The sequence below is a fragment of the Rhinoraja longicauda genome, chromosome 1 (assembly GCF_053455715.1).
Source record: "Rhinoraja longicauda isolate Sanriku21f chromosome 1, sRhiLon1.1, whole genome shotgun sequence".
In the NCBI taxonomy this organism is placed as follows: domain Eukaryota; kingdom Metazoa; phylum Chordata; class Chondrichthyes; order Rajiformes; family Arhynchobatidae; genus Rhinoraja; species Rhinoraja longicauda.
In genome coordinates, this window is record NC_135953.1 from 88,462,303 (window position 1) to 88,480,693 (window position 18,391).

General features: G+C 40.7%; 1 protein-coding gene across 3 annotated transcripts in view; it reads left to right on the top strand.

The window, feature by feature from the left end:
* The window catches only part of wdfy3 (WD repeat and FYVE domain containing 3), a 271,504-nt gene that overhangs the window by 126,613 nt on the left and 126,500 nt on the right, over positions 1 to 18,391 (top strand). For all 3 annotated transcript variants that reach the window (XM_078402045.1, XM_078402054.1, XM_078402063.1), the window contains 4 exons: positions 3,085 to 3,266; positions 8,163 to 8,394; positions 12,606 to 12,766; positions 16,254 to 16,365. In XM_078402045.1, the coding sequence (XP_078258171.1) occupies positions 3,085 to 3,266; positions 8,163 to 8,394; positions 12,606 to 12,766; positions 16,254 to 16,365 (687 nt within the window). The remainder of the gene's footprint in view (positions 1 to 3,084; positions 3,267 to 8,162; positions 8,395 to 12,605; positions 12,767 to 16,253; positions 16,366 to 18,391) is intronic.

Genomic DNA, 18,391 nt, shown 5'->3' on the forward strand with positions numbered 1-18,391 from the left:
ATGGGCTAATTGGCCACCTTCTGTGCTTTACATCATTCTGCAGCCAAGACTTTGTGGCAGTGCCCTAACAAGAGTGGTGTGTGTCGTTGACCTTGAAGAATACTGCCCTTACAAATCTACTGATTTCTGGCACAGATTTTGGCTTTTCCGATGTTGCAACAATCAAGCATTAGCTTGAGGGGATCTCCAGCATGCAGCACATTGATCCTAAAAAAAGACTGAGAGTGCAACTAAATTGAAGGTTTCTCGCGGGCACTTAAGAAGTTAAAGGTTCCAGCTTTTAATTTTGTTTTTACTGGTTTGCAGAAGCAGTGATTACAATGACATATCAAATGCAGAGATTTTAACATGTAGTTTAAGTATGAAATTTACAATAATTATGAGGAATAACACTTTACATGCAAAATTAGTATTTTTAGGGATTTCTCTAATCTGTTGAAACACGAGAGACTAATTGAGGTTTTTTGCTTTGCTTATTTCAAATTTTGCTGCAGTAGGGTGCAAAGCAGTGTATCCTCCAGAGGAGGAGGGAATCACTTATGGCAATGATGGGCGTGCTGTATTAAATATGCGTACCTATGTTCCAAAAATTGCTGCCAGATTTCTGATGTTCAGGCAGATCTTTCACTGCCCTGAGGTGACCGGTTATTTGCCCGTAGTTGCACTGTTTTTTCCAGTATGATCCTGACCCAATTTTCTGCTGGGTAGTTGGCTCACAGATGCCAGGGAGTACTGAGCCTCTCAGGATTCAGGCTCACAAGCTGTCTTCACAACATTTCAAAACCATTTGGAATCTGTTTCTTAAAAACAAAATAAATTAAGATGTTTAAAATAATTAAAAATTAGAAAAATAAAAGAATCGATTTATAAACATGTGCACACCTGCAAAAAAGAAAGAAAAAAAATAACCCCCAAATAGTCTTTTCTCTTGGTAGCCTACTTCACTTTTTTTCAATTTTTACGTTTGTTGTTCAAGAATAAACACAGTAGGCAGATTTGCCATCCTGAGAGTTGGGAAATTTTGTTAGCAATGTCCCCTTGAGGTCAACCTGTGCAGATAGACCTCAAGGAGAGTATCCCCAATCAGCCCTCTCCCATGTGCGAGAATGTGTATGACCTCTATTTGGGAATAGCCTGTTTATTTTGTTATGTGCTAGTAGAACCAAGTGCATGATAAGATATGCTTCAATATAATTGTTAAGCACTAATTTTCTCACCTGTAGTTCTCAATACAAATTCTGAATCCACATTTCCTATGGAATGATTAACTGGTATAATATTGAATTTTGATCCTGGTGAATGTGCAGAATTTATTTTGAGTATTGCTATTGCATTTATTGGAATTCCATTGCATTCAGCTGTTCAATATTAAAATAAAGAAGTTCATATTTGGTAGTATACTTGTTTTAGGTTAGCTCTGATCATGTTGCAGTAGCAGAATTTCCCTGAAATTTGCTACTATTGTGATTTTTATTTTCTCATTGTTCTGAATCTTATTTATCTCAACCCTCTGAATCTTATTTATCCTTCAGTGAAATTGCAACTGACCTGGAATTTGACATTATTCATCTACATTGGTACAGTTTCCTTTTATAAGTTTGGCTGATAAAAATCTATCTCAGGTTTACGATAATTATTTGAACTACTAAACTCTGCTTTTAGGAGCATTAAGTGTTATTTAAATAGTCTTCTTATACACCTGGTCTGATTTTATTTTCTCAGCTGATTTCCTTATCTGCAGAAAGACACCAATTATCTTTACAATTGTGAAAACTAATAAAAGCAGTTTGTACTTATTTCTCTGTATTCTCCATATTCTAGGACATACAAGTATAGTATAATCTTAGGGCATTGGTAATTTCATAAAATAGTTGCCATGGGAATGACTGGTGATTGGATGATCCTGGTTTCTTTGATTGGAAGAATAACAGAAGGTCAAATCGAAGAGTGCTCTGAGACTGCTGTCATTCATTAATAATGTGACAACAGTGGCAATTGTGATACTAACAAGTAGTAAATACATACAGGTCCTCCCCAGCTTATGAACACCTGATATTTACAGCACATACAGGAATGAGCGTTTGCGGGTTGATGGTCGGGTGGCGTGGGGCTGCACTCATCTATCATGTGGGAGCTCTGTTCACAGCTGCATTACGAGCAGTTTCACAGCAATTGTTGTGACCTGTGGAAGATATGTACAAAAATAAGATGCTTGTTTTGCAGTACCATTGTCATACTTTTTTTTAGCAAAACAGAACTTGTAATGCATTAGAATATTAATGGGTTTTTTAAAGTTATTTCCCTCTTGATATTGCTCAATAAAAATACCTTATTTAATTGTAAACACCAACTGGGCATCTGCTTAGAGGCTGCCAATATTTTTATCCAAACACATTTGTGTTTAAAAGTAGTCGACATTGGTTTGCAGTCAAATGTTTTAGATTCTCTGGCAAAGGTTTGGATTTCCAGTGGTATGAGGTGGTAGAATATTATTTTAATTCATTGCAGCGTCTTAAATGGTACTATCATTTGCTTCGATTTGGGACCGCCTCTTTATCTAAGGTTTTGATCTTTGTTTCTAATAATCCACTCACTTGCTCTTCATGTATGTCTGATCACTTATATGTTAGTTTATGGAGAGGTAATTTATTACTTTGAGGGTAAGTGTACATTCAAGCAAGTGAATCTTTGCAAGACGTTTAAGCAATTTTTCAAGATTATATTATTGAGCTTGAAAATGTGTTTGGAAAAAATTCATAAAGCTATTCAAAGTGCCAATGTGCCCTTTCGCTCAACTTGTCCGTGCCAACAAACTGCTAATCCCATTTGCTTGTCTTTCCCTCCACATCCCTCAAAACCCTTTCTATCCATGTACTTATCCAAATGTTTTGTAAACATGCCTCTACCACCACCTCTGGATCTAGCTCCATATACCCACCGCCCTTTGTGTGAAGAAACTTGACCCTCTGATTCTAAGCTGCATGAAGTATTGGTGCTGGTGGAGTATTATGTCGGTTTGTTCAGAGAAACCTGAGTGATGTCATCCTGTGAAACATGCTGAATTGCTTTTCCTCTTTGTTTTAGTTGATGACTTCAGTGAGGAGTCATCCTTTTATGAGATTCTTCCTTGCTGTGCTCGATTTCGCTGCAGTGAACTAATTAATGAGGGACAGTGGCATCACCTAGTGCTTGTGATGAGTAAAGGCATGTTGAAGAACAGCACTGCTACTTTATATCTGGACGGTCAGCATGTTAACACAGTTAAGGTATGATGTCCTGAGAAAGAGTTCAAATAAAATACTCTGAAATTGTAAAACTAATTTAACCCCATTTGTAATTTTCAATCAAATTATTTTTCTCGATGGTCCTTTCTTCTTTTTAAAATGACATCATTATATTTTTAGTTTTTATTCTGAATCTAATTAAGTCAGTGTATCATCATACCTCAAATTAGGACCTTGTGTTGTTTAAGAATTGTAATTTGAAGTTTCCCTCAACTAGGCTGTCCTATGTAATGATTATTCATAGTCTTTGACTTCGCTCTTTGCCCAGTGGGAAATGGTTCATCCCTGTGAAGATATAATTTCCGTTATCTAATCAAAATCATGTAAGCCAATTGGTTAACCAGTGAATGTTAATTCCCAGAACTTTTGTTTTTAGAAGCTAATTTAGATAAGGTGGTGGTTCCACGTCCCATACAATTATCTAATGACAAGTGTATATGAAAAAAATGGCTCAGCTGAGGCCCTAGAACCTATGATGTTATTGGAGACTTCATAGTTGAAGTAATCAGATTAGACTTTTGGTACTCTTAATTGATTACTTTTTTGGCTAGTGTTGATTCAAATGAAAACTAAGAGGGGTAATATTACGATTAAATAAAGATTTGAGCTGAAGGGTGGTGGGCTGGAATTTTGATTCATTCGCTTTAAGAAAACGTTTTTGTTATGAAACATAATTTTTAGATAATCATATTTATATTATCTCCAGCTTGACAGTCTATTATTGCCATTATTTCATTTTAACAAGAACATTTTAGGCTTTGATGAAGTGATGATCCATTTGTGCAGTTTGTTTCATTAAGTGTTGCTTTAATTGTATACAAAATTGGATAGAAAATTGGTTGGCGGACAGGAAGCAAAGAGTAGGAATAAACGGGTCCTTTTCGGAATGGCAGGCAGTGACTAGTGGGGTACCGCAAGGCTCAGTGCTGGGACCCTAGTTATTTACAGTGTATATTAATGATTTGGACGAGGGAATTGAATGCAACATCTCTAAATTTGCGGATGACACGAAGCTGGGTGGCAGTGTTAGCTGCGAGGAGGATGCTAGGAGGCTGCAGAGTGACTTGGATAGATTAGGCGAGTGGGCAAATGCATGGCAGATGCAATATAATGTGGATAAATGTGAGGTTATCCACTTTGGCGGCAAGAACAGGAAAGCAGAGTATTACCTGAATGGTGACCGATTAGGAGAAGGGGAGATGCAACGTGACCTGGGTGTCATGGTGCACCAGTCATTGAAAGCAAGCGTACAGGTGCAGCAGGCAGTGAAGAAAGCGAATGGTATGTTGGCATTCATAGCAAGAGGATTTGAGTTTAGGAGCAGGGAGGTTCTACTGCAGTTGTACAGGTCATTGGTGAGACCGCACCTGGAGTATTGTGTGCAGTTTTGGTCTCCTAATCTGAGGAAAGACGTTCTTGCCTTAGAGGGAGTACAGGGAAGGTTCACCAGGTTGATCCCTGGTATGGCGGGACTTTCATATGAAGAAAGACTGGATAGACTAGGCTTGTACTCGCTGGAATTTAGAAGACTGAGGGGGGATCTTATAGAAACATATAAAATTCTTAAGGGGTTGGAGAGGCTAGATGCGGGAAGATTGTTCCCGATGTTGGCGGAGTCCAGAACCAGGGGTCACAGCTTAAGGATAAGGGGGAAGTCTTTTAGGACCGAGATGAGAAAACATTTCTTCACACAGAGAGTGGTGAGTCTGTGGAATTCTCTGCCACAGAAGGTAGTTGAGGCCAGTTCATTGGCTATATTTAAGAGGGAGTTAGATGTGGCCCTTGTGGCTAAAGGGATCAGGAGGTATGGAGAGAAGGCAGGTACAGGTTACTGAGCTGGATGATCAGCCATGATCATATTGAATGGCGGTGCAGGCTTGAAGGGCCGAATGGCCTATTCCTGCACCTATTTTCTATGTTTCTATACAGTCCTTCCATTTCACTTATGCTCTTTTTGAATCTGCAATGAATCTGCAATGAATCTGTCAGTTGTAACTGTCTTTCCCTGCATATTTTTGAATTAAGTCATTACTTTTCAAGTGAACTGACTGCAATCAACAGTGACTACAATGGTCTTTTAATAATCCTTAATCTTAATAGATCATGTGTTCACAAAATTATGTACAAGGTTGGGTTTTATTTTCAATTAGTTCATCCACTCTGCTGAGCAATGATGTAATTTTACTACACAATATAGAAGATGTGTACAGTACTTGCAAAAGAGGACAGTGCTGGACTATTTATTTGTATTTTTGCTTGATATCATTTGTTCAACACCACGGACACCAGAAGCATGTGGCAGGGTGTCAGGGACATCACTGGCTACAAGAGCAGCCCTGCCTGCCCCCACAGCGATATGGCACTGACCAACGAGCTTAAACACCTTCTTTGCCCGCTTTGAAACTGGCAAAACCACCTTGAGTGAAAGAACCCCAGCCAAGGCGGTGGGACAGGTCTTGCAACTGAGCACACAGGAGGTACAACGCGCTCTGCAAAGGGTCAACCCACGCAAGGCTGCAGGACCGGAAGGAGTTCAAGGAAGGGTACTGAAGGACTGTGCTGAACAGTCGGCTATCATAGTTCCGGTGCCGAAAAAAGCAAAGATCTCCAACCTGAACGACTACCGCCCGGTTGCCCAAACGCCGATAGTCATGAAGTGCTTTGAGAGGCTGGTCCTCTCACACATCAAATCCAGCATCCCTGACTCACTGGACCCACATCAATTTGCATACAGGGCAAATAGATCCACAGAGGACGCCATCTCTCTGGCTCTTCACACTGTCCTGACTCACCTAGAGAGACAGGGCACGTACGTGAGGATGCTATTCATAGACTATAGCTCCGCCTTCAACACGGTCATCCCCACCAAGCTCATCACCAAACTCCACCAGCTAGGCCTCAGCTCGTCATTATGTGACTGGATCCTGGACTTCCTGCTGGAACGACCGCAGGCAGTGAGAATGGGCCCGCACCTGTCCTCCACTATCACCCTGAGTACCGGCACACCACAGGGCTGTGTTCTGAGCCCCATGCTCTACTCCCTCTTCACATACGACTGTGTTCCTGCATTCGACACCAACACCATTGTCAAGTTTGCAGATGACACAACGGTGATCGGGCTGATCACCAACGGGGATGAAACAAACTATAGAGCGGAGGTGCAGAACCTGGCGGACTGGTGCTCGGATAACAACCTGTCCCTAAATACCACCAAGACCAAGGAGCTGATCATCAACTTCCGTAGGTCACATAACGGGGAATATGCCCTGATGTCTATCAACGGGGACAGTGTGGAGAGAGTGTCCAGCTTCAAGTTTCTGGGCACTCACATTTCGGAGGACCTAACATGGTCCAATAACACTGCTGCGCTGGTCAAGAAGGCACAACAAAGACTGTTCTACTTAAGAACACTGAAAAAGTCTGGTCTACCCCAACAGCTGCTGACGACCTTCTACCGCTGCACCATAGAGAGCATCCTAACGCATGGCATCCCTGTGTGGTACCTCAGCTGCACGGAGGCAGAAAGGAAAGCTCTACAGCGGGTAGTCCATAGAGCTCAGAGGGCCATCGGAACACAGCTACCAGACTTGGAGGGCATCTACAACACACGATGCCTCAGAAAAGCCACCAGCATCCACAAAGACTCTTCACACCCCTGCAACAGTCTGTTCGAACTCCTTCCATCGGGCAGACGATACAAGGCCTTCTATGCCCGCACCTCCAGACTCAGGAACAGCTTCATCCCCAGGGCCATAGCTGCTATGAACCGGTCCTGCTGAGCCGGATGGCCACAACGCATAGATCAACTTGCACTTTACCCTGTCCAAAACTGTTACAACTGTTTCGTTTCATTGGGTTGCTGCTGTCTAAATTACCTAAATTATTGCATCGTATGGGAGGCGCATTCCCAATCTCGTTGTACCCCTGGGTACAATGACAATAAAGATGTATTGTATTGTATTGTATTGTTCAATTCAAGCTTTTTGGGATCCTTCAAGAAAGATGATTTGAAAAAAGATAAAATATCCATGGAAACTATGAGAGGTTTCCTTGATGCTGCATCTCATTCGAGCTGTCTTCCCCTTTAACATTAGGTTCAACTGCAGCTTTGTGAGATTCCCAGAAAAATCCTCAAACTTGTCCAATGTGGTATAATATTTATTCCATTTAGATTGTGTTCAGTTTTATAAGGCCTAATGCATGTTAACATGGAATAAACTATTCATAAATTTCATTTAATTTCACAATCTGAATGAGGTCAATCCATTACATATTTAATTGCAGTTTTCTTTCTTTGATACTTTACGGTGCCAGTCTTCTATTGTTTAAAAGATTGATAAAATTCTTAGACTGTTGCCTTTCACCAAAGAACCTGAAGCCAGTAGCAATTGTTAGCATTTAAGGTGTAAATGGGATTAATTGTGATCAATGTTATTAATTTAATTGTGGAAAAGATGCTGATCATCATTTTAATTTAAAAACTGAAGGATATGAATACTAGCATCAGTTTTCGGTTTAAAAAAAAAGATAGTTTGGAGAAATTAGTATCTTCGTATCCTTTGTCTTCTGGTAACATCCTTGCTCCGTGAGATTGATGGATAAGTTATACTACATTGAATTAGCATCAGGATTTTTAGTGTTGCTTTTCACTATACCACACAAGGAACAATTCTGTTGAAGAGATTATCTAAACTGAGGAAATAATTTTTTGAAATGTGTGTTGTAAGGATTGAATGCTAATCTATGATTCTGCCTTTCCATATGTACTTGGAGCTGCCTTCATTATGACAAAAAATAAAAAAATGTAGTCAAGTGTTACAAGATTTTTGCAGAACTGATGATTATTGGCATTGACCATTTTATTTTGTATGTTTGTAGCTTCACTATATCCACAGCTCACCGGGTGGATCAGGATCTACAAATCTGCCAGTTGTTAGTACGGTGTATGGCTACATTGGCACACCTCCAGCTCAGCGTCAGATCTCATCTTTAATATGGCGTCTTGGACCCACCCATTTCTTGGAGGAAGTTTTACCTGCTACCAGCGTCAGTATCATTTATGAATTGGGGCCAAATTATATTGGTAGCTTCCAGGCTGTGTGTGTTCCATGTAAGTAACATTCTCAACATCAAATTGTGAAGTTCAAAATCAAACTAAATAGGATTTTCAGCAGATATGAAAGAGGTTGTTAATTAGAATTAAAATTGGTGTTGGTGTTACGACATAACAGATTTACCCCAGCTTTTTATGTATCTGTTGAAAAATCCTTCTCACTTATTTTTTGTTTTTGGCACGTTGTTTTAAGCACGATGTTCCAACACTTGTCTTTGGTGTTACCTTTTTCAGTCGCAGATTGTGACTTCAACAATTTTCAGCAATTTTATAAAGAATAATGGATTAGAACTCTTCTTTCCATTTCTGCAAGATCAAGTAGTAAATGGAGAACATAAAAATAAATTCTAAGTTTAAATCTGTAAACTATGTTCATTACGTAAGTATCCTTGGATTAGGAAAATTGGCAGAATTAACAACATAACAACAGGAATCATTCATTTGATCTACAAGGCTTCTTTGATCAATTTATTTCATTTCTAACTTTTCCCAGTTCTGTTAAAGTGTTATTGGCCTGAAATATGAAGTGTTTGTTTTTCCACCGATGTTGGCTCGCTTGCTGAGCATTTCCTTTTAAAAAAGATTTCTAATCCCCATGGTTCTCCACTTAATCTAATACTCACCTAATCTGAAAATGACCCATATTTTCTTGTAGAAACAAGGAACTGCAGAAGCTGGTTTCCTAAGGAATGATGCAAAGTGCCGGAGAAACTCGGCGGGTCAGGCAGCATTCCTGGAGAACATGGATATGTGACATTTTTATTCATCTGAATGATTGCAGGGACCTGTAGAGCAGGCGAGCAGCAGGAACTACAGAGGGGAAACAGTCAGAGAGGGTCTCACAGAACTCTCGTCAGAGAAGAAGAGAACTTCGTCAAAATAGGCAGACCTCGAGGAGATTTTACAGAAGAGCAGTCAAAATGTGTAAACAAGGAACTGCGGATGCTGTACTCCTGCAATCAGTATGAAGAAGAGTTCGACCCGAAACATCACCAATCCATATTCTCCATGGATACTGCCTGACCCGCTGAATTACCACAGCATTTTGCGTCTTTCCTCCATATATTCTTACTGTTTTTTTATTCTATGTCCATACTAATATACCAAACCTCTTGAGCCCCTATAAAGTAAACTTTTTGTTGATCTTGTCAGTTGATTAAAATATCTCAATGTCGTACTCATTTGTCCTCAAAAATAATTCTTATCAGTTTGATAAATATGAAATCCTCTTCATAAAACAATATTGATTCTGCCTATCATTATTTTCTAACTGTCATGTTGTTATGCTCTTTATGATGAATATCACATTTTGTACCAACAATGGATGGCTATTTATAGATTTTTTCTTTGTTTGTGTTCCTGTTGGGTGGAAACAGCACATCAATTCAGTAATAATCTCAACATGAGTGGATTTCGTCGCACTCTCATGACTGTGGTCTAAACTCTATTGGGCCCACTTAATGACAGCCAAGCACAGAGGACTTTTCAAAGATAAGAGGCTAGGGGGGAATGATAGATAGATTCTTGATTAGTACAGGTGTCAGAGGTTATGGGGAGAAGGCAGGAGAATGGGGTTAGGAGGGAGACAAAGATCAGCCATGATTGAATGGCAGAGTAGACTTGATGGGAATGGCCTAATTCTTTTTCCATATGACCTTATGGACACCAAAGAACCTCCCAAAAGATGTTCTGTCCTCAATGTATATTTCCTTGATTCTAGCCCATAGCATACACTCAAGTGCAGTCTTGCCATCTCCAATGAAAGACAGGAAATTGAAAAGACAGTTGTGGCAGCTGAAGACAACAAAGATTCTAGAATAGACAATTTCCTTGTTAAAATTCTGGAGATTGCTGGGGAGGATCTTCAGATACACATTCATATCCTTGTCTCCCATACCTAGGAACACAGTGTGACAGAGACATGTGATCATAACCATCTTCGGGAAAGGAGATACAGCTGATTGTGGTAACTACAGAGGGTCTTCCTGCAATCTGCCAAAGGGAGAGTCATCGCAAGGCTTCTTCTCTTCATCCGTCTTTCCCTGGTGGTTAAGGAGCTATTCTGCAGAGTGGATTCTGCTTATCAAGAAGCACAATAGATATGATGTTGCCAGCTCAAGGATGAGAGAATTCTTCTTAAATTTGGCTGCCTGCACAAAATCCCCCAAATCCACTGGCAGAATAAATGAATCGATATTATTGTCCATTCCCAGCCCAACATCCCTCGCCTCGACACTCTAATCACATTCAGTAAGATCCAAAGTGCAGGCAATGTTGTTTGCCTGCCCAGTACTAATCTTTCAAATGGGCTCTCAACTTGGATGGTAATCTCTCCATTGGAAAAGATTACAGAACAGGAAGTGCTTTAAGCATGTTCTCAAAAACACCTTGAAATAAATGTACCAATCAGTGTCTCATGGGAATCTCTGGCTCCTTGCCTTTCCTGCGACTACATAAGGTCATAAGTGATAGGAGCATAATTAGGCCATTTGGCCCATCAAGTCTATGCCATTCAATCATGGCTGATCTATCTCTCCATCCTAATCCCATTCTCCTGCCTTCTCCCCAGAACTCCTGACACCTATATTAATCTGCTTTAAAAATATCTATTGACTTGGCCTCCACAGCCTTCTGTGGCAAAGAATTCCACAGATTCACCACCCTCTGACAAAATAAATTCCTTCTCATTTTCCTAAAGGAACATCCTTTAATTCTGAGGCTATGACCTCTAGTCCTAGACTCTCCCACTAGTCGAAACATCCTCTCCACATCCACTCTATTCAAGCCTTTCACTATTCGGTACATTTCAATGAGGTTCCCCCCCTCTTCTAAACTCCTACGAGTACAGGCCTAATGCCGTCAAATGCTCATCATAAGTTAACCCACTCATTCCTGGGATCATTCTTGTAAACCTCCTCTGGACCCTCTCCACCGCTCGCACATCCTTCCTCAAATATGGTGCCCAAAATTGCTCACAATACTCCAAATGGGGCCTGACCAGCGCCTTTATAGAGCCTCAGGATTACATCCCTCATTACATTGGCCTCATTGACTATCTCACATGTCATAGACCTGACGTAGAGCAAGTAATCCCTGATCTCAAGCAGCAGCTCCCAGGAAGAAGTGATTTTACCCCTGTTCTGGAGAAATTATGCTTCATATATTAACCTTTTGTCAAGTCTTATTCGCTCACTCCGTTTTATAGTTTGACATCTTTAAATACAAAATGTTTTGAAATATCTTCAACTGTAGTCAGCATGCAACCATGTCTTTCTTATTTTTACGTCACACCCATTTGTACAAATGCATTCAGATACAGAATTTAGATTTCTGCAATTTCACTTGAATTGACTCTTAATTTATGCACTTTTGCTGTTAAACACTGCTGTTTTCCACCTCACATCACTCTACTAATTCACTGCTTAGCTCAATGGCTATGTCCCTTTACTTTTATTCTCCCACTTAAACACTGCCAATGTTTGCTATTTCTTCCTAATATCTCAAACTTAAGGAAGTCATGGAATTTTTTTTTCTGGTAGATTTCAAATATGGGCAGTGTTGAATAGCACAAGCACCAGCAGAATTCAAATGCGCCTGGATTGCATTTACTAGTGGCTCAGCATATGTTTGCAGCTGTAGTCCATGAATTAGAAAGATGCATTTTGATTTCTATTCATGGGTGAATTAATTAGCATCACTAACCTGGAGGCTTTGTTTTACATTTGCCATCATCCCTGAGCTAACCAAAGCTTGGTAAATTAGATCACATAATCCACTACACATTGCTTGTTGCTAATCGTTTTGGAAGTAAAGATTTATGAATACTAGAAGTTTAAAAGTCTTTGGTTAAATGAAGAAACATCAGTTGGCCCATTTCCTTGTGAACTGCTGCTGCATGTTGCTACAGCAAGACCCACAGTTTAAAGGAAGGGGTTAAGAAGAGGTCAGATGAAAGATGCACAGAGATCGGTTATGGAAAATGTTTGTTTGCTCCAAGTTTTTGAATATAGTTTTTCCCACCAAGGTAAGCGTTGAAAGACAGCAAACATTGTGACATTGAACAGGTGTGCTGAAAAGTGGCATATACTGATATATTTTGTAGAGAAATGCCTGATGGCTCCGTGTTTGCCATTGCTGCTTTCTTTAAATATAACATGCAGTTATTTTTTTCTGAATTATTAATTTGCTTTTTTTTCCTTTTTATAAAGGTAAAGATTCAAAACCAGAAATGACAATTCCATCTCCCATCAGCTTGATTCCTGAAGAGAAAGTATCATTTGCACTTTATGCACTGTCTGTCTCTACACTTACAGTTGCCAGAATTAGAAAAAATTACAACAAAGTGGACAGCAAGACAATAGCCAAACAGGTCAGTAATCATTCCAAGGCTTTCCTTCAAAAGCATTGCACAAACTAAACCAATGGGGGTGGATCATAATTGTATTGTATTGTATTCTTTTATTGTCATTCGATACTGAGATACCGAACGAAATTACATTTTCCAGCAGTCACAGAACACAAAAAAAAGGGGAAAAAAAGAACACAAGACACACGACCCCAACACAAACATCCATCACAGTGACTCCAAACACCCCCTCATTGTGATGGAAGGCAACAAAACTTCCCCTCTCTACCCCCATGCCCACGGACAGACAGCTCGACCCCTACCGAGGCGACCGACCCGCACAGCCCCCGCAAGGGGATGGAAGTCCCCATGGCCGAGCCGCACCGAGCGCTGAAACGTCCCGCGGCCGTACCGGGCGATTGAGGGCCCCGCGGCTGAGCCGCACCGGGCGATGGAAGGCCCCGCGGTCGAGCCGCACCAGCGATATTAAGTCCCGCGGCTCAGCCGCGCCGGGCGATGGAAGGCCCCGCGGTCGAGCCGCCCCGGGCGCTGTTAAGTCCCGCAGCCGAGCCGCCCCGGGCGATGTTAAGTCCCGCGGCCGAGCCGCGCCAGGCGATGGAAGGCCCCGCGGTCGAGCCACCCCGGGCGATGTTAAGTCCCGCGGCCGAGCCACGCCGGGCGATGGAAGGCCCCGCGGTCGAGCCGCCCGGGCGATGTTAAGTCCCGTGGCCGAGCCACGCCGGGCGTTGGATGGCCCCGCGGCCGAGCCTCACCCCGGCCTAAAAAAAAGAAAGGTTTCCACCCCACATCCCCACACCCCCCACACATACACAGCCAAAAACAAAAACAAAAAACCACCCCAACACCAACACAACCAAAAGGGAAAAAAGACAACAGACTGCCAGCGAGCCCGCAGCCGTTAGGCGCCACTCCCACTTCCTATAATAGATCCAGTCTGCTGCTTGTACCTAGCACCATTTCCTCAGCTGCAATTAATTTTGAGGTTCCGAAAGACAGATTGATACCAGGTCTTTCTGCCATAGTTATCCCATAATGTGCAAATGGCAGCTAACTCTTATCTTTGCCTAGTTGGTCTATTGAATAAAATATTGAATTAAATTTTTAAAAAATGTAAATCCTCTACCTGGTTTTAGCCCCTTAATCTAAGTTGGATTGGGTCACACAAGTTGTAAACTGGCCACTCAGGTCAACACACTTGGGATCTATTCTGGATACAGTTCAATGGTTGAATGAGATGTGAGACTTGGCACCTTCTGTTTAACTATTTTGCAATCCACAGGCATGTATATATAGGATCATTCTGCTTTGCACAGCATGCTGATGATTCTCCAGTTGTAAATCCTGGTGGATGCTAGTTTTAATCTAAAATTCAATCTTTTATACATAGCTCGAAAGATTTGTTAAGAATTTGTTTTTAATTTTCAGACTTTTATAGCAAGAATCGTAAGGGCACAACTTGGTATAGTACTTCCAGTTAGTTACCTTTCATTTTTTTCAGAATTTTTGGATATGCAACAAGTGAGCTTTTTTCAGATACTGTTCAGGATAATTTTTGATGTTAGAATTATGGCAACAGCAAGCAAACACTTACAGAGAGGAGCAACTCTAATGTAAATCACCCGATTGCTTGGGATCCTTGATGTGGATGCATTTGAAATCAGGCCATGGGCCTTCATATATGTGGTTAGAGATGAACATGATGCACGTGCCAATTGCACAAGAATTATCCTTTTCATTATTAATGTCTGGCATTGGTCTGGAGTATCAGAAAGCTGGCACGAAACAAGAAGCCCAAAGAGGGTGTTTCCAAGTCATGGAACAACTTGCATTTTATACACAATGAGGAAAGACTTGGGGCATCTGATTCTAGAATATTGCCTGATGTGAGACCACATACTTACATTTCTAGATCTTCTACTATGAATGGGCTTCAGAACTAATTGCACATTTGTCAAACAAATTTGTGAAGCTGCATCCAAGCATTTGTGTAATGTATAGATAGATAGATAGACTTGGAATGAAAAGATAGACATTTGTGTCATATATTTATTCTAAGATCAGGAGGCTGCAGATCTTTTTTGTGTAGATCTGTGTTGATGGGATATGATGTTTCCCTCAGCTGGTGGTCATTTAGCATGAATTAGAATTTGTTATTTTGGCACACTTGCATCTATTTTGAATTCGCTAGAAACAAACTGCAATTTTCACTTAGAGGCTTATTAGATTCTCTCAGCCTTGTGATGAAACCATGAGGATCTCCATTTCTGGCTTTATTCTATCAGGATGCCCTTCCAACCCTTTCACGTTGCTCCCTGTTCAAAATCAAGTTGCTGGTCATCCATTTTTTTGGTGCATGGTGTCTGATTGATTTAGGCAAAGTTTGACATGATCTTTTTTACTATTGTTTGGCATTGAAAGTTAAAATCATGGCTTTACTGTGTTCACTGAATTGTTTGAAGAATGGAGAGGTTTTTTTTGCTGTGGAACAATGTGCAGACGATATGGGATAATTAGAAATGAAGAACTGCAGATGCTCATTTACAAAAAAAGACAGTGCTGGAGTAACTCAGTGGGTCAGGCAACATCTCCAGAATACATGGATAGTTAAAATTTCTGGTCGGAACCCATCTTCAAACTGATTGTGGTGGGAGGGGGCCGAGAAAAACTGGAAAAATGGGGAAGGGGTGCAGGACAGGTTGAGGGTGGAGACAAGTTCCACCAAGCAGAGGAGACTGTTATTAGAGTGAAACTGATTGGATCTCTGTTCAAAAACCAGAAGGCCTTGAGCCCTTCCAACTAACCAAAAAGACAGGCATAGCTAGGGCCCATGCGAGTGCCGATGGCTACACCTTTGACTTGAAGAAAGTGGGAGGGGTCACAAGTAAAGTTGAAGGTGAGGACAAGTTCTGCCAGGTGGAGGAGAGTGTTAGTAGAGTGATGCTGATTGGGTCAGAAGGCCTTGAGCCCTTTCTGGTGGGGATGCATGTGTAAAGGGACTGAATGTCCATGGTATAGATGAGGCAATGATGGCCTAGAAATTGAAGCTATTGAAGAGTTGAAGGGTGTGAAATGTCTCAGATGTAGGTTAGAAAGAATGGGTCAAGAGGGGATGGGATGGAATCAAGATATTTGGAGATGAGTTCTGTGGAGCAGGAGCAGGCAAAAACAATGGGTCTGCCAGGACAGTCCTGTTTGTGGATTTTGTGAAGGAGATAGAAGCAGGCAGTGCAGGGCTGGGGAATGATTAAGGTTGGAGGCTGTGGAAGTATGGGAGGCTGATGCAATATGGGAACATTGTTTACTTTCACCCTGCTTGCAAATTACCTTCTGTCAGGAAGGCAGTAAAATTGACCTGCACACGAAATAAGTTGAGCAAAAATTGCTTGTATATATTTTCTGCAGCAATTAGACATGCTGATATTTTTGGTTGTAATACAGATGGCTACATTTGGAACTACTAAATTACTAACTTTTTTTTGGTGTTTTGTAGATGGCCATTTCCTCTCATGAAAATGCTACACCAGTAAAACTGCTGCATAATGCTGCAGGCCACTTAAATGGACCAGCAAGAACTATTGGAGCAGCTCTGATAGGATACCTAGGTATGGTGACAATCACAAGGATTTGCAGTGCTCTGCTTGGTTGTTAACTCAGTGCTAGAGTTTTAAATCCCAGGTTGACTCATGGTGACAAGTTTAGTTTATTAAGAAATATTATTTCTCAAAAATATAATGATTAACTTACACTCAGTTGGGAATTTTTACTTGTTTCAAGTACCCATCGTTTTAACATCCATCCTTGTCATAAATGAGGCATGGAATTAAAATCCTTAGACCAAGGTCATCAAAATGATTTACCTTCATAATCCATACTGACTTTGTCCAGTCTTATAGAGCATAGTGCAGCGTAGCAACAGGTACTTTAGCCCACAATGTCTATGCTAAACATGATAATGTGGTAAACTAATGTCCTCTGTCTGCATGTGATCCACATCGCTCCATCCCCTACATATCCACGTGCCAGTCTAAACACCTCTTAAATGACACTATTGTATCTGCTTACACCACCATCCCTGGCAGTGCATTCCAGGCACCCACCACTTTCTGTGTTTTAAAAAAAAACTTTCCCACACATTACCTTTACTCTTTCTCTCTCTCTGACCATAAAGCTATGTCTTTTCATCTTTGCCATTTCTACCCTGGGTGAAAACTTCTGATTGTCTTCCTATCTATACCATTCATAATTTTACATTCTTCTATCAGTTGCTCCTTAGTCTCTGATATTCTAGAGAAAACAATCAAGTTTGTCCAACTAATACCTGAAAAACTAATACCTTCATCTTTCAAACTCTTCCTTACTATTATTTTCAAAGTACCTTTTTTTGCCACTTCCTCAATAGATTTCAGCATTTCCTCAGTACTGATTTCAAGCTGACTGGTCTATAGTATCCTCTTTTTTGTTGCCATCCTTTCATAAATAGTGGAATTACTTTTGGGAAACATTTGGGAACTGTTGTAGAAATTATGTATTCCCTGCTCACTCACTCTGCTTCCACTACTTTCCCCTGACTCATTAAGGTACTGCTCTTAGTTCAATTCAAGTGAAACCTGTCAACAATGAGGCAGCTTCCTCTTTCCCCAGTATTTGTGCCACTGCCTCGTGAATTGAACCCATTCCCTGGACCACACTGTTAGCCACATTTTTAAGTTCTCTAACCTGATTTCCTCTGTGTCAATTTGCACATGGCTCACATAAGAAAAAGTGTTGTTAACATTTAAAAGTTAATTTAAACCTAGGCTGTATTTCAACTGGTACCTGATGCTGACCTCACCATAAGAAAAGTGTCTTTTCACCAGATCCAGAAAACATAAGCAGTTCCCCCTTGCCCTGCAGGGCATTTACTTTGCCTGAAATCTTACCCTGATTAACCACTTATCTGCAGGATATCAACTTCAACGGCCAGTTTCTAAACCCATTAACTTTCTCATCGACAAAGGCAAAGGCATGGAATGCAGGCAGTGCATTATCCATGACAGTAAATCACCACTCCTTCATCAATGTCAAAATCCTGAAACTCCTTTGCCAATCGTGTTGTGGGACTGTTGAGTTCATGAAAAGGATCACCACTACCTTAAAAGCAGTTAGGGGATAATATATTGACTTTGCCAACAACTAACACAACATGTAAATATATGGAAGAAAAACTTGCACTTCCAACCCTTATGTAGCATTTTCCCAACTCTTACTTACTTTATTGAGATTCCTTAGTGGGAGTGGGAGCTGTTTTTTAAAAGTATGGTCCAGGTATTAAAAATAGATCTCTTTAAAGTGAGGTGCCATTCCACCAGTCAATATTGGGAAGACCTTTTCATGGAAAAGTATTAATGATAACATAAAATTGTGCTTTTTTCAACTTAATCTATCCCAAATTTTAGTGTTTGTCATCCTACACATTCACTCTCCCGTAAAAGATATTTGTGTACATTAAAATATTATTACATTTCATATCAGTCATAGCCATGCATTTTGGCTTTTATCGGTTGCCAGGTGTATTTTTAAAATTAATTGCAATCAAAAGTATTAAAAAGCAGTACAGGTAGTTTAGCTATAACACACATTTCCATAACA